The sequence below is a fragment of the Nannospalax galili genome, unplaced genomic scaffold, assembly GCF_000622305.1.
Source record: "Nannospalax galili isolate Female #2095 unplaced genomic scaffold, S.galili_v1.0 scaffold821, whole genome shotgun sequence".
Taxonomy (NCBI): Eukaryota; Metazoa; Chordata; class Mammalia; order Rodentia; family Spalacidae; genus Nannospalax; species Nannospalax galili.
In genome coordinates, this window is record NW_008345684.1 from 1789101 (window position 1) to 1806550 (window position 17450).

At 38.4% G+C, this 17450-nt stretch overlaps 1 protein-coding gene across 1 annotated transcript in view; it reads left to right on the top strand.

Moving 5' to 3' along the window:
• Positions 1–17450, top strand: part of Crybg3 (crystallin beta-gamma domain containing 3) — a 119779-nt gene that overhangs the window by 92798 nt on the left and 9531 nt on the right. The window contains exons 17-18 of the mRNA XM_029567646.1: positions 293–419; positions 15281–15420. Of these exons, the coding sequence (XP_029423506.1) occupies positions 293–419; positions 15281–15420 (267 nt within the window). The remainder of the gene's footprint in view (positions 1–292; positions 420–15280; positions 15421–17450) is intronic.

The window sequence follows — 17450 nt, forward strand, 5'->3', positions numbered from 1 at the left end:
AATCACCTTACCTTTTAAAATTCTTAGTATAGTATGTTGACTATAAAAATGAACTTAGGTTTTTAACTCAAAGAATTATTGTGGATGCAGTGAAATAATATATGTGAGGTTCTTAGACTCATGCCTGGCACATAATAAGCAGAAAGTAAACAAGAGCAGCCACTGTTTACTAGCCAGTGATGGGCAGCACCACAACTTTTGTGTCCTCACTATACCCTGGTTTCTATAGCATGGTGACGGGTTGACCTTGCCAACTAAATGTAATTTGAGTGTCTTGCCACTTCCTTTATAGCTGGCTCCTGTATTACCAAGAAGATATATTCTATCATCAGTGTGTGTTAGAAGAAGGCCTCTATGTTGACCTTACTTCTTGTGGCTGCTCAACATCTAGAGTCCGAGCACTCAAGCCCATTGACTATGTGAGTAATTTGCTGAGTGTGCGATTATGAGACTGTTGCAGCTAGTGTAGTTACGTAAGTATCTGGAGTGCTTGAGAGACTGGGATTTGAGACCAGTTGCACTGCTTCCAAGCTTAGTAACTGTAGGCAAATTGGGTCATCTGTCTGAACTTTAGCTTGCTAGTCTGTATAAAGAGGGGAGTAATGATATCTACCTCAAATGATTGTTAGCCAGTAATGATTCCAAGTATAGTGATGTATGTGAAGGGCTTTATTAGCTCCTTGAATAATAGTTTATAATGTGAAGTTAGAAATTAGAAGAAATAGTACAAGGGGAGATACTAAAATATTAAAGCAGGAATTATTTAATTGTCAATTATTACAAAATTGAGGTTCACTCATGATATTCAGCCAAATGTGATTTGTAGCTTTCTTATTTTTCTTTAAGCAGTAATGTAATATGCAAGAAAGATAGTCCTTAAAAAATAGTAGGGATCTGAGTGGAGGTGGATAGGGAGTTGGGGCTGGATAGGGAGTTGGGGCTGGATAGTGAGGTGGGGTGGATAAGGAGGTGGGCCTGGATAGGGAGGTGGGCTTGGGTGGGGCGGTGGGCCTGGGTGGGATGGCGGGCCTGGGTGGGGAGGTGGGCCTGGATAGGGAGGTGGGCCTGGATAGGGAGGTGGGGCTGGATAGGGAGGTGGGCCTGGATAGGGAGGTGGGGCTGGATCTGAGAGGAAATGATCAACATATATTGTATGAAGTTCTAAAGAATCAGTAAAAACATTATTTAAAAAAGAATTGGAGTAAGAAAGACCTGTGTTTAAATCCAAATTCGATACTTTCTTCATCTTGGATGACTTTGGTAGTTTTTCACCTATTATTGTTTTAAATTTTTTTATTGAATTTTTGCAAATTTCATATATTTTGATCAATTTTAGATCTCTCCTTTATATGCACTCTGCCTTACACCTTTGCCCAATGTAATGTTTTCATGTACTCTATTTTATGGATGTGGATGTAGGTGTGGGTGTGTGTGGAGAAAGAGAGAGAGAGAGTTAGGTTTGTGTCCCCAAATGCCCTTCAGTGTGGGTCCATCCATTGGAGCCCTGGTCAACCTGACAAGGAGTCACACCCTTAAATGAGACCATCTCTCCCCTTATCAGAAGCCATCATTGCCAGTAGTTCCTCAGATAGGGTTGAGGTTTCTTCCCCGCTTCTCTACTTCTGTGTTTGGATTTTGTCTGGCTTGAGCTTAATTGGGACTTGTGCATGCTGTCATCATTGCTGAGTTTGTATGAGTAACTGCCCAGCTGTCTGGAAAACTGTTTCCTTGTGGTCATCCACCACCTCTGGCTCTTAGTCTTTCTACCCCCTCTTCCTCAATGATCAGTGAGCCTTGGGAGGCAGAAGTTTAAGTGTCCTATTCAGGCATAAGCACTCTGCAGCCTCTTATTCTCTGCCTGTTGGCCATTTGTGAGTCTCTATGTTAATCACCATCTGCTGCATAAGGAAGCTTCTCTGGTGAGAGCTAAGAGATGCGTTTATCTATGGGTACCAATAAATCATAAGAAGTCAGTTTAATTCTATATCTATTTAGCAGAATGACAGTAGTATGTTCTCCCCTTTGGCCTGTGACCTATCTAGCCACGGGGTTATAGGCCTGATAACTATGTCAGGTATGGGCTCCTATGAGGTGGACCTGAAATCCAATTAGAAAGTGGTTGGTTACTCTCATAATATTTGTGCCACTATTTAAAAAACAAAGAACTAGAGTAATAGAAACCTGTGTTTAAATTCCAGTTCAATACTTTCCTCAGCTTGTATGTCATAGGTAGTTTCTCATTATCATTAAAAACAATTTTTGATTTATTTATTTTTTAAATTTTGTGTATTGAGTATTTTGTCTGCATGTATATAAGTGTACCCATGTTATGCAATACCTCTGGAGGCCAGAAGAGAGTGTTGAATCCCCTGGAACTAGAGTTGCAGATGGTTGTTAGCTGCCATATGGGTGCCTAGAAAGGAACCCAGATCCTCTGTAAGAGCAACCAGTACTCTTAACTACAGAGCCATCTCTCCAACCCCTTATCTGTTATCTTTAACAAAAAATGGGACTCTGTAAAGTCATTGAAATATTAAATGAGGTGCTTTAAAACTGTTATAGCTTCTTAACTATAAAAATGATAGCTTGACTCTCTTGACATTTATTAGTTGAATCACCCGACAATTTGCTACTCAGGTTTCCAGGGTACATTAAGGTAGGGAATACCACTGGCATTGATTTCAAACTTTGGTTTTGGGAAATTAGGACTTTTCTGCCTAGTTTATGCAGAATTATTTGGGTCACTGTGGAGGCCTGTGTTTATGGAGTAAATAGATTCTTCTCTACAATAAACGTATTCAGAAACTTAAATGTGAGAAAACCAGGATCAGCACTTTGGGCTGTCAGTGCTGGGCTTTTGTTCTTCAGGAAATGATGAGGATCTGGATGCTTTTATGATTCTAATTAAGATGATTCTCTAGAGACATGTCTGGTCAAAGCTTGAGACATACATAGAGCTGATTAAAAGCCATAGAGAATAGTGGGAGTGACTCAGACCTTTCTGTTAGCACTGACTCCAGAGATGATGCCTTAGCTCCTTTGATCTCAACCCTAGCAGTGTCATCTTATTTCACAAGGCATTCCTGGAGAGAGTATTCTTGGTATCTGCCTAAGAATAGCATCTTGGCTGAGGAACAAGAATAGAAATAGACTTCTTGGTCGCTCCCATTTGCCCCATCAACACTAACTTGGAAAGAGTAAGTGGCTGCTCATGCTTCTTGTCTGTCAAAGGAAAACCACTAAATTTGTGAGAAAGTTACAGAGTACAGCAAAGGCTTTACTACGTAGTCCACATTTACTGGGAAAGAGATTTATTTCTTAGTAATTTTAATGGTCAAATCAACAGAGTTAATGCTTGACATTTATCAACTCTAAAAGCAAAAGATATGGTTTAAATTGTGAAGGAACCTCCTTGGAAGGTTTTCAGAATTCTTAATTCAGTGAGGTAAATCAACTACAGTTTGAATAATTCAATAAAAGTCAGTTATGTATGAGTTCACTTCTCAGTGTCTGCCCATTGGAAGTTGGGCAAAAAACTGATCATAATCAGAAAGCTAGTTTTTGAGCATGATATTTGGATACAGTAAGGTAGATGTCTTGAGACTAGTGTACCTAGGCTACCATTACTCATAAAAGGACTCATTTTCTTCAGGTCCTAGTCACCATGTCTTCCAGCATCTACATCTCTTTTCCCTATACAGTACTGGAACCCTTCTTGTGTTTCTCTGATCCTGTCTGCTTCCTTTGTCCTACCACCTTGATCCAATTTAGGATTAATAGACTTGCTGTTACCACTGCCTATGCCACAAACCACTGTGAGTCCAGGTTCAGTCTAGGATATGGTTTTGTCCCTCTGAGTTAAACGATGTATAAACTGGTCTATTAGTTTTGCTTTGGATTACCGTAGCATATTTTGAGGGTGCTGCCTACAGTCTTGTAGTCATGTTAGGACTTAGTGCTCAGTGCCATAATGGTATCACGTCAGAGTCTTCCCACTTACCTTCATACTGTATTAGTATGTTTTGCAAGTGACAGTTTCCCCCATCTAACAGATAGATGTTATACTGTAGGTCCCTGGTTGTATAATTTGCAGCGTTGCAATAATTTGATAGTAAAAGGAGCTGGAAATATTCTTTATAATCTTGCCTCTCACTGATGTGCCCATGGGCTTCAGTTAACTCCTCTGCAAAGAAACCATTCCAATAGGTATTTTCAGTATTTGACAGCTTCCAGATCTAATGCAGATAAATATACTCTTAATAACTTTACTGGATATAAAAAACAAGTCTGTCCATCCTTAGGTTTCACATGGGTAGAGGGAATGTTGTGTATTAGCTTTCACAAAAGTCCCCTTATTCTTGGTATTTTTAACAGCACATGTTTATTGATTTTTTCATGTTTTATCTTAGCAATTGCAGTGCAGTTGTGTGGCCTCCATTTCAGACTGTGAGTTGGTTTAGGTCACATTTTCTATGTGTCTAATTTGTGGGCTAGGGTGATTGAATCATCTCTGATCAGGGACATGACTGTTTTCATAGTAGTGGAAGAGAGAAAAGACCTCAATTAGAGAGTCGCATAAGATGCTTCTGCTCAGTTATGGTGTCATTGTCCCATTCATATTCTGTTGCTGAAAGCATTTTAAGACCAAGACTGACATCAGTGGGCCAGGAGAATAGACTCTTCTTCCTCCTTGGGTAAAGTAATTATATCCAAACAGTCTGCCATAGCCATAGGAACTCAGAGATGTGTTCTCTGTTATTGGATTTTTAGAAATAAGAGGTAAAACTAACTTTTCTGTATATTCTTCTCTCCATCATTGTAACAGAGCCAGCTTCCTTTAAAAAAGAAAATAAATGTTGTTGCTTTTAATTTTTCTGGAGAGAGAGCCTAGATGTGGTTTGGTGACTGTCGAATGAAGAGCATGGTAGACGATGGAGGAACCCGCCTCAGAATGTGGTCCCAGTGCCCCTTCACATTTCTTTAGAATTTAACATTGTGAAATTCACTGGTTCTACATCAGTGTTTGAGAAAAGTTAACACCAATGCAAGTAGCCTAGTATTGAGAAGGTGAACTAAGTCCCAGAGATTTCATCCAGGTCTTCTCAGGGTGTAATTGTGTTTATAGAAATTGATGCATTTGGTAATATACTGAGTATCAGTTTGAAGCCACTGTAGAGTTGGTTTCTGAATTCTCTCTTTATAAAGGTTTTGCCAACCTTGGCTTGGTAACTAATTGTGCCTAATAATCATAAGCCAGATGTTCTTCTCAGATGAAAGAGATTGACTATTAAGTTTAAAGAAGCTTAAGTGTTTTGCTGAAATCAAAGACATCTATATTTAGAAATCATTGTACCGAGTGATGACAGAAAAGTCAGGCATGGTGGTGGTGGTGGCATGAGTTCAGGCTCCATGAATAGAAAACACAACTGCTTAGCAATTTTGGAGAAGAAAGTTTGAAGGTTTTCTGTTTTGCTTTGATTGGGAAAGGCATTTAAAGTGACTGAATTCTTTGCTGAAATATTGTGAATACTGTACAATAATGATATTACAGAATATGCATTTTATATTTATTCAACTTAGCTACTGAGCACCTATCACATACCAAATTTTGTGATAAGCCCTAAATAAAAGACAAAAAGAATTAGATGATACAGTGCACTCACATCATCAAATTCAAATGTTCTTTTTTTCTATACCATCAAAATGTATTTCCCAGAGATCTGCTCTTGGCCATTTTTTCTCTTTGACCTGGAGGTTTCCATGATCAGAACTTTGGTTCTCAACTCTGCTGATACAGATGATTCCTAAATTCTGTGGAGTAAGCAGTAATCTAGTTTCTCTGAGGTCCACTCTGAAATTTCCCTCCCCTCCCCTCCCCTTCACCAAGTTCAGAGACTCACTCTGTCTTTCTAAAGTGATTGTGGTCATTTGACTATTTTTTTCTTTTGAACTCTTTATTTGTTTCTTATTTGTAGCTTTTGTGTGTAACTCAAAAAAGTCTAGTTCCTGAGGTTCATTCCAACACACTGTTCCCTTACTGTCATGTAGGTCTGCACAAAGCAGTTTGCATTCTGTGATCTATAGTACCCTTTGCTTGGTACATGACCATAAAAAATCGGGACATTCATACCCAAAATACACAGGTTGTATTTGTACAAAGTTCATTCTTCTCCTTCAGTTCATTCCATAATAGGCACTGTACTTTGGATTTGTCACAGGCTTGTAGCTAATCCACTTAAAATGTTCTATGTAGCTTTGGAATTTGAAGGATGATGGGGAAAATAGTTGTTTTAAAAAATAATTTACAATCACGAACTGAATAAAGAATAATGAGCACACAGATGAGAACAAGATATCTGAGCAACTATTAACTGTTAGAAGAAAGAGGTGGGTGTTTCAAACTGCTGTGAGATAAATGCATATTGGCCTAGTGCCCTGTTGGGGAACCTGTAACTGCATTACCATGGGAGCAGAAGTCTGTCTATTGCATTTCTAATGTCTCCTTAGTGGCTTCCCATAGAAGTTTGACTTTCTTTGAAGTACTACTCCTATCCTGGCAGCTACAAGTAGGGAAAACCAAGGAGACATCATAACAAGAGCCTGTAGAAAAACTTTAAGTGAAATTGTGATTTTGGTGACATCTATGATATTAAGATGCAGAATCAAAATTAACAAGACAGTGATTTATTCAGTACAAGGGTGGAGGCACAGCTAAACATAAATGAAAACTATAACCCCGGTCCTAGAATGAGGGGAAACACGAATTTGTTCAGCGTAGAGGAGTTACTATTAAACATTTTAGCTGAGCCCACATGTGTTAATAGTATCAACTACAGTATGAATTTTGAAAACAAAAGCCAACAAAATCCTACAGTCAACATCCCACCGCCTGGTGAGACATTTGAAGCATCTCCCTTGCCAGACAAAGTAAAATGAGGAAAGACTCTGCCATCACCAAGTCCTAGCCTAGGATTCTGAAAGAAAAGTTTAAAAGGGTAAGGGAAGAATTAAGACTGTCAGCAACGTCTCCAGATACATTTCTATGGTTAATGTGTATAAAGTTGCCAGACACATTATAAATAGCAATAGAACTGTAGGCACTTTATAACAATCTGACAGAAAATAGTGCCTTTTGAGGAAAATTGTAACAACTTCATTGAAAGACATAAAAGATGGAGAGAGAGAATCTTTTTGAGATGAAAAGATTCAATATTATGAACATACAGTCCGCACTGAATTAACACATTTCTAGTCAAAGTGACAAACTAATGGTTAATTTGGAAAGGAAATGGGTCCAGAATAGGCAAGGTAATTAGGTAATTTCTAATAAGAACAGATAGAGCCATTTAGCCTATCAGAAATTGCTGGGGACTCGAACCCGCGACCCCTGGCGAGGTGAGGATTGGGGATGAGTAAGCACGCCGTTCGCCTGCCCACACCGCCCCCATTACTCGGGGACACTCAGATGCAACAGGGAGTCTTAGTCAGGCAGAGACTCATTTGTTGCAAGTGTTCCAAAGCTTATTAAGGCATCTGGAACTACCGCCCCCCCACCCCCAGGGTGTATCTTAAGGATGGTCACGCACTGATCATGCACTCCTCAGCAGTGCGGAAGTATTCTTCAGACTTTCAAAGCAAGCCAGGCCCAGCCCCCAGTAACTTCCTTTCCGACCTATGCAAGGTGGGGCCTTTAGGTCCCCACAAGAAATATATTTACTCTACAGTATTGTGGTATTAATTGAAATGCAGAGCATACTGATACAAGAATGGACTAGCGGAGCAGGTGGGTGGGGGAGCACGGAAAGTGATATAACAGAAATAGTGTCTCAGCAAAGCTCTTACCAACTATCAAATGTTATAGACACAGTTGGCCTTTACACGAAAATACATTAGTTAGGACTTTTACTCTAAACACAACTTAAATATCAAAAGCAAATGTTATAACTTAGAAGAAAACATAGGAAACTCTCCCAGTGGCACTGTGACACTGGAGCAGAGTGGTATTCTTTAGATAAGTAAAGCAGAAGTCAGTAAGGAAAAGGTAAAAGCCAAGCATATGAATTTCTTCATGTTGCTTGTCACAATCTCAGTCTTGTTGCTATAAGTGAATACTACAGGCTTAGTCATTTACAGCTACGACTGAATTCTGTGAGCAAATCTTTGGGTAAGAATCCATTGCTTACCTTTTCTAGAGGGTACCAGCTTATCTTCATCCAGGGCCATGTTTGTCTTTGAAGTGCATCATTCCTGTTGTGTTCCCCATGCTTTATATCTGACCTCCTGCCTCAGTCTAAGAGGGGCCTTGTGGGAATACTGGGCTTGCCTCAATAATCCAGATTAAGGCCCTTAACTCCTAGTCACATCTACAAAGTCCATTTTCCTGTGTTAAATAACACACTGTATTTACTGATTCCCAGACTTACGATGCTGGGGAATTAATTAATTAGTTGGATGGACAGTCATTAATTATTCCACCTGCCGCAGCGAGCCACAGGTTGAGAAAATATGTTCACAGCCCATATAACTTATAAAAGTTTTGTGTACAAACTGCAAGAAGAGCTCTTTCAAGGCAAGTGAGAAAAACCTACTTAAAAAGTGGGCAGAGGCTATAAATAGACCATTCACAGAATAGGGGAAAATATTTAGGACATGCAAAAGTTATTTAAATCTCACCTATGTTCACAGGAATACAACTTGAAACAAAAGGGAGATAACATTAACTTACTTTAAATACAAGCATTTAAAAATAGCAAGATTTGCTTTAACTGCAGAGTAAAGTGTGATTATTCCTATGCAGCTGGGGGAAGAAGTGTCAGGTACAGTGGGGGCAAAATGAGGATGTTTGTTTCAGTTTTGATGGACGAAGCAGGCTATAGCACATTCATATAAGAGAATGTAGCAGAGTGGAGTTAGCAGGTACAGTGGTGGCAAAATGAGGATGTTTGTTTCAGTTTTGATGGACGAAGCAGGCTATAGCACATTCATATAAGAGAATGTAGCAGAGTGGAGTTAGCAGGGAATGGACAGCTGCAGGTATGATGAGCAGTCAAGGTTCGAGCACCACAGGTGAGAAAAGCAGGCTACCTCTAGGAAAGGGGGTTTAGATTCAAGTGTACTTGATATGTTTCCTTTATCTAAAATTCTGATGAAAATTTTGTACCTTTTAAATATTTTTTATAATTCCATATTACATATTTCATTAAGAATTAGAAGAGTTTGTTTCCGACACAAATAATAAACTATATAAGGAAGTTTAAATACTAATAACCCTGATTCGATCATTGTACACTGTGTATACATTGAACTCAATGAAAACATACATATTATGTGTCAATTAAAAATAAAAACACAAATGTACAATTAAAGTAATAGTTCTGGGTGTTGGACAGATGGTCATATGTTATTTAATGTACCTTTTGAGATATGTTATAACTTCTTATAAAGGAGGGACAATATAAAAGGAAGATCTGCAATGAAACTGATTTTTCTAGAACAAATGAAAGCAGCTGGGTAAGGAGCATAGTTTTTGAAAATATTTATTTATTTTATGCATATGAGTGTTTTCCCTGCATGTATGTAAGTAAGTATAGCCCATGTTGTACAGTGCCACAGAGGTCAGAAGAGGGCGTTGGATCCCCTGCCACTGGATTTAGGGATAGTTGTGAGCCACCAGGAAGTACCCTATAATTAAATGCACTCCTATTTCTATAGGGAAATATATGCAAGGATACACAAACTGAGTAAATATTATAAATATCCTTGTGTTTATTTAGGTTAGATCTGTTACCAAATAAATTAGGGGGAAATTGGTTTAGAGCTTTTTTTCACAGAAACATGAATATATTTCCTTATTTACATATTATTTATATAGGGTGTCTGTCATTTATAACAATAATGCCAAGCATTATTATGTACTACATGTAGTAAATATTAATATTATCACCACTTAACATAATTTGTTATTAATTTAATTGATGGGATAAGAAGTCACAGTTTTTTCAATTTAAATTTTCATTTATATAATTTATTCAAGTAATCTTTTTCTTTCATAACCTGCCTACTCATGCCTCTTGGAAACTATGTTTACTTAGCATGGCTTAGACTTGACCTGGAAGGAATGTCCTCTCACAGCTGATTCCTGAGGAGCCTTTAGCCAGCAATGGTTGACTGTCTTCTAACTGAACATGGACTGAGACCATGACATTTTTAGACCATAATTTGTTATTAAATTTTGATGGTGTCTATTGCTCTTAAAAAGTACAGAGTATTCTGTCATCTTGAGTTTTGAGTACTTATTATTCTGTATCTTGCTATTTCCAAATTTGGGAAATGCTTCAGAAAATAGATGATTTAAAATCTTTCTTTCCATACTCTGTTTTTGAATGATCAGTGATTAAATATCTCTACAGTTCTGTCCAGATTAGCACTGTGTTGCCCTTCTTCATTTTGTAATGTGTTAAGTATATCTATAAATCAAAGGCACTTGTAGATTTATTCATATTTATAATTTGAAACACTCTAAAGCTGAAAAAGTTGTTTTGTTATATATATATAAAATGATCTTTGGAAGGACCTTTAAGTTTAAAAACAATAGATGCTCTCGAGTGAGAAGTTTGATAGACTGGGCTTGAAGATGATATCCTTATGTAGTTAGTAGAGAAGTGGGTTATATCCCCACATTGATTTATTAGCCATTATCTCCATTATCTTTTATTTGGTTGATGCTGCTAGCCTGTGTTATTTGCACCTTTGTCTAATTTTTCTCCTAAAGTGCTTACTGATTCATATAAATTCTTTTAAATTTTTATTTATTATTTTTAATTTTATGTGTATGAGTGTATTGCCTGCATGTATGTAAGTGCACCTGTGAAATAAAATGCACGGGAGGTCAGAAGAGGCCATTGGGTCTCCTGGAACTGGAGTTACAGATGGTTGTTAGCCACCATGTGGGTGTTGGTAAATGAACCTGGGTCCTCTGCAAGTGCAGCCAGTGCTCTTAAATACTGATCCATCTCTCCAGCCCCAATCATATAAACTTGAAAAGCTTTTAAAATGTTGTCTCAGTCATTTAATAAATTTCTCCTCAGTTTCCCTGCATTATTTTAAAAATATAAAGGATTAGCATCTGAGGCCTATAGCTGAGATTTCTCTCTCTCTCTCTCTCTCTCTCTCTCTCTCTCTCTCTCTCTCTCTCAAATTCTCCCTTGAAATAACTGAGAAAGCAGAAGATTCCTGGGCACAATTCTAAAGAAAACAGCTTTTTCCTGAAGATCATGGTATTGCATTTTGTCCAATCATCAAAAAGACCAAAAAAAAAAGAAGAAAGAAAGGAAGGAAGGAAGGAAGGAAGGAAGGAAGGAAGGAAGGAAGGAAGGAAGGAAGGAAGGAAAGAAAGAAAGAAAGGAAAGAAAGAAAGAAAGAAAGAAAGGAAAGAAAGAAAGAAAGAAAGAAAGGAAAGAAAGAAAAAAAGAAAGAAAGAAAGGAAAGAAAGAAAGAAAGAAAGAAAGAAAGAAAGAAAGAAAGAAAGAAAGAAAATAAAGTTGTTCAGGAAAAAGTGATGGGGAGATATGGGAGGAGTTAGAGGGGAAGGAGTGGTTGTAGATTCAATTAAAACACCTTATATGCATGTATGACATCCTCAATAATTTTCTTGTAAAGTTAAAAATAAATAAATAAAAAATAAAGGATCAAATCACTTTTGTGACCTCAAACTTTCCACCTTTTCATTAAGATAAATATCTAGATTTCTAGAACTGCTAGATGAAGAGCTAAATCTGATGGCATTTGTGTGGCTAGTGCATCCCTTTGAAAAATGACTTCATGGGCATTCTGTAAAAGGAAAAGGGATATACGCACATCCCATTTTGCTTAGACTAATACATAGAATTTAAATTACATTCGCACAGCCTTTTAACCCCTCCCTCCCTTCCCGTATATAAATTTCACACTGGCACTATCAGACCTTACTGTCTCTCTCTTTTCGCACACCAAAATCTTCTCTGGAGACAGTGTTGCTGGTGGCTGGTTCTGACCATTTCCAGGTTCTTTGTCTGCCCTTCCTCCCTAACCCAGAGCTCACCAAGTAGATATGGGCACACAGGTCAGCTGAAATGCTTTCTATCAAGTTCAAGGATGAAGTTGTCAGAATAGTCCCATAGTAAATCCAAAAGCTTCCTATGGATTTGGATTGTCCCGTTTTCAGGCATTTTTAGTTTAGTCTATTAATTTTTAGGGATGCTTCTAATTTTTAGTTTGTGGATATCAAGGGGAGTGCCTGAGGACTCAGTGACTAGTAATGAATATCTGCTCCTGACCTGGTCAGTGGTACTTACAGAGGGAATACCGATGCTCCTGGGCTGTCTTTCCCTTTGAGCTTAACTGTTGTCACTCTACATGGAGCAATAAACTGTAATCTGTAGGTCTGCACTGTCTAATACCATGCACCAGCCACATATGCTTATATAAATTTAAATGTAGTTAAATGAATTCAACCCCTGGTCTTATGGAGTACATTCTAGGTGTTCATTCGCCACATATGTTTTATGGCACCATATCAGAAAGGCAGGTGCACACTGTTTCTGTTGCTTTGGAAAGTTTTGCTGGAAAGAGTGCAAAATGTATGATAACCAGACAACCTTGGGCACATAATATAAAAAGTATATGCTCTCCTATTTTGAAAGGAAAATTTTCAGTTTTTGTCTTATCTTTCATCTCAGAGGAACTATAGTAAATCTCTTTCAATATAACCCTTTTCCTCACGAACCAATCCAGCAAGAAGTTCTGAAGTGATGTGAACCATTAATAGGATCTCACTCCTCCTCTGAACCATTTCCCTTGGCTTCAGTCATTCAGTTTCTTTTTGTATTGTGGTCCTTTGTTGTACCCATAAGCAAATTCACAGACCCCTCCCTTATTTCCCACATTCTCCATATGAGTATTTCTGAACAGGAGTACATATGCCTGCCTTGTCTGCATGTTTTTACCACTTATTCCGCAATTCCCAGAGCCCAGATTTCTGACATACAAGTAAAACAATTCTTGTCAAGGTTGCCATCTGTGGCGCTGCCATCACTGTCTTCCCCAGCATTGTGGGAGGACTCAACACTCAGGTCCTGATGCTTTCATGGCAGATACTTTTCTAAGCCACCCCCACCACTGCCCTAGTTTCTTTTTCCTTATGTATCCATTTGTTTGCCTTAGCATGTGGCCTTTAGCACTGTGATGCTTTTCTTGGCCTTGCCTTATTCCTAATGGTATCTCCTACCCCCATGTCATGTCTAGGTCTCTTTTTCTCTTTTTATTTGGCCTAAATAGTCTACCAGCACACTGGAACTGTTATTTCTCACCTCTCTATTCTTCATGTGTGTTGCCAGAGAAATTTCCTGTAGGCAGTATTAAAAAAAAAAAAAAAAAAACCCACAAAACATGCATAATGCAAACATGTGAACAATAGCTACCAATTTAAATTTCTGAATAAATTGCATATTCCTGTGTCTCAAAGAGAAGAAGTAGCAGAAGGCATCCAGTGCAAAGCTTCTGCCCTTGTTGCCTCTCCCATGCCCTTTACTTTCGCAGGTGCTGTCTCAGATCAGTTATCTTTTTCCTAGCGATATTTTATGTATATACAAGTATAGATGTATGTATACATCAGTTTTCCTTTTTCTGAAAATTGGTATCATAGGAAGTATGATATTTTACACCGTCTCTCTTCGTATTTGACTCTGAAGAACAAATTTTGGTGATTTTTTCATAAGAAGTTCCTTGCTCTAGCTTATTGGATTCCTCTGTGAGTAATTGCCATGTTTATTTAACCAGTTCCCTCCTGTGATACATCTTTAAATACAAGTCATTTTGCTCCAGTGCAAGGATATCTGCAGGTCACTTGTGACAGCCAGTTGAGTTTTTATGATCTATTTACCATTTAAAAAAATGTTTTAATTAACTTATGAAGTAGCAAGATTTTTTTTTTTTTTTTTTTGAGATACATTCTCCCTGTAGCCCAGCTGGCCTGGCCTACTGTGTAAACCAGGCTAGCCTTGAACTTACAGAGATCTGCCTGCCTCTGCCTTCCGAGTACTGGGATTAAAGGTGTGCGCCACCACGCCCAGCGAAGTAGCAGATTTTTAAATGATATTTTCTTAATTGGTTGACCCTCTCCCTGATCTACTTCTCTGCCTCATTTCTCTGTTCCCCACTTAAACCCTTCCACCCCCAGTATTTCCCCTTACACATTCGTGTCATATGTGTTCTATTGCTCTCCCTAGACTTCTCCTTTCAAGCCTTTTCCTCTTCTCATGGGCCTGCGGCTTTTACCCATATTCACTCCCACATAAATACACATGCATAAAAAGGAGAAGCTAAGCTCCTTTATTTACTCTTATTTGCCCAGCCACAGTCCCTGCTCCTGGTATGCTGCTTCCATTTTGCCAAGTTGCAGATGTCTCATTGCAATCTTAATTTTTGTTTCAGGAGCCTCCAAGGAGTTCTTGGCAGTTGATCTGTCTTTGCCTTGTCAGTGTAGCAGGCAAGCTGGCAAGTCAGTACACGGTGACAGTTGTGCATCCAACACCTTTCCTATTGGGCTTGTTTTCTTGCTAGTTGGTTGTACTGGCTGCTCCCCTAACAAAACGCCTGCATGTTCTGTCCCCCACCAGTATCTTCCCCCAATTCTCTCTCTGCCTTTTAGATCTGTTATATCTTCTCTGACAGTCAAATACCATCACATCCATACAGCTTCCTTGATTCCTCTTCCCACTAAAAGGAATGTAGGCGGCTTCTCTTGAGTACTTTCACAGGTGTGGTTTTTTAAAAAACCATATATATTACATTATACTATTAGTACAGTTCTCCTAACTTAGATGCCAATTAGTAATGTCCAAATTCAGGTATGATGCCTTGTTTGGTTTCTCATTACCCCCAAAGTCTTGTAGAGGTACCTTGCATATACTAATGACTGAAAAAGAACAGCATTGATTCTGTTGTTGTCTGACATGGTGAGTTGAGGGAATACTTAATTTGAGTGAAAAAAGTCATCCCATCCCTGTGCATTCCATCTATGCTTTAAATTAAGAATGCCCAGCACTTGGGAGGCAGAGGCAGGCAGATCTCTGTGAGTTCGAGGCCAGCCTGGTCTCCATAATGAATCCAGCTGGGGCTACAGGGTGACCCTGTCTCAAAAAAATAAAAAAAAAACTTTTTCTTTCTGTCCTAGGGACATATTTAAGTCTGGGATGTGCTTTAGGTATGTTTGCCCCTACGGTGATGCTTTTTCTTTTGTCAGGTTTTTGAAGAACCGTCTATCAGCCTTTTTGCCCTGGAATATTGTGAGGGAAGAGAGTTACATCTTGAAGACGCTGTGAATTCTGTTTTGAACAAGGACTTGCACTTCTATACCCAGTCTGTGTGGGTAAAAAGTGGACTGTAAGTATTGAGGAAAGGCTTAGTCAGGTTTGGTCACTGATTTAGGATCAAGTTGCATGGTTGCTTTTTACTGTTTTAGCTTACTGGTGTTCTTGTTTATTTTATCTGTAGATATAATAGTAGTTTTTGTTTAAAAAAGAGAAGACTGAGCTATGTCCAGTACATAATAGCATGTAGTGATCTGGGAAAAGAACTCTTTGAGGGAGGAGGGCTTGTACCCATTAGACAATGAATCATACAGCAGCTCTACCAGATGACCATCTTTGGTTGAACCCACTTCCCTTTCAGTAGAAATTTCATTAAATCAACAATTTTGACTGTGAATACAGTTGCCTGTGTAAAGCAAGTGGGTGCTTACAAAATTAAGACCATTTAATTTTATTTTGACCTGACAGCTTGTTTATGTGGAGCAATTCTCTCCAGTGTATGCATTTTCATATAAACCACATAGGTTGATGGATCCTGCCTACCAGTGTTTTTGTTCATTTAGGTAATTAGTCGAAGCAGAGCCAGGTTGCACAGAGCCTGTGCTTTTATACTTGGGGGAAATTGTCTTTAGAAAATAAAATTATCAATGCATAAAATAGCTAAAATAAAATAATAAATAAAATATTTTTAAAAAAAGAAACATTTTGAGGGGCTGGAGAGATGGCTCACTGGTTAAGAGCACTGACTGCTCTTGCAGAGGACCTGGGTTCAGTTCCCAGCATCCACATGGCTGGTACAGACTGTCCTTAACTCCAGTTCCAGGGGAATCCAAAGCCGTCTTCTGACCTCTGTGGCATTGCACGAGAAGGGTGCACTCACATACACTCAGGCAACAAACACACTCATACACATAAAATAAAAATAAAAATATTAAAAATTGTTTTGATTTATTTTTATTTTATGTGTATGAGTATTTTGCCTGTGTGTATGTAAGTGCACCTGTGCATGAAAGCCCTTGGAGGTCAGAAGAGGGCGTCAGATCCCTTGGAACTAGAGTTATGGACAGTGTAAGCCACCATGTGGGTGCTGAGAACTGAACCCAGGTCCTCTGCAAGAGCAGCCGTATTCCCAACCACTGAGCCACCTCTTCTGCCTCAAGCATTTCTGTTTAACAGAAATTGTTGAGAGGCCTGATGCTGAAGCTTTGTTTCCTGGGAAATCTGCCTCTCTGGCCATTTCTAAGGGATTTGGTGTGTAAGCCGCTCCTGCTCTTGCACTGCAGATGTTTTCTGCCAAAAGTCCACCTTGAAAGCATGCTTAGCTCTTGATAATTAATATAAAAATGGATTTTTATTGCTTATGGCTTTTAAATTGTGTAGTAATCAACTCTGTTTGTTTAAATATATGAGGGTAATCAACAAAAAAAGCCAAGAAGATAAATGAAAATTAGGTCCACTATTACAGTAAATGGCTTTTATATAATTCACATATATAACAATTTAAATTTTCTTCTGCAGAGCATTTCACATGGTTTAGTCTTTATTAAAATTAATTGATTTACTCTGTCTTAGTCTAGGATTCTAGAATATTACTTACCAATTAACTAAACCACTTGAGTCGATGTTTTTTAACCCAGTGTAGGATTTTTACGGTATCTTTATGGTAATTATTCTGCATTCCTGAGCTAAATTGATATTGACTTACTTCTGAAAAGTTCTCTGCTTCTTTTTGGTCTTTTTGAAAGGTGGGTGTGGTTTTACCTTGACATTATCGATTCTCTGTGGCTTTTTATCTATCTACTATTCTTGATTCTCCATGACAGAATTGCTGTGTAGATTCAAGAACAGTTGGAGCTGTTTAAAGCCCTTCCTGGGCTACAAATGTCTTACAACATATCATTCCGTGCACAGCCATGTACCCTCAAGTAAAAGTTTTATTTTTTGATTCCGTATGTAATGTCATATCTTGGATCTGTGATGGTAATGAAAGCTGTGCTCTAATGCATCATCCCACACAACCTCTCAATTTGTAGAATTCAGTAAAATCAGCATATAATGAGATAGTTACTAAAAGCTTACCTAGAATTTTCATAACTGAAACAT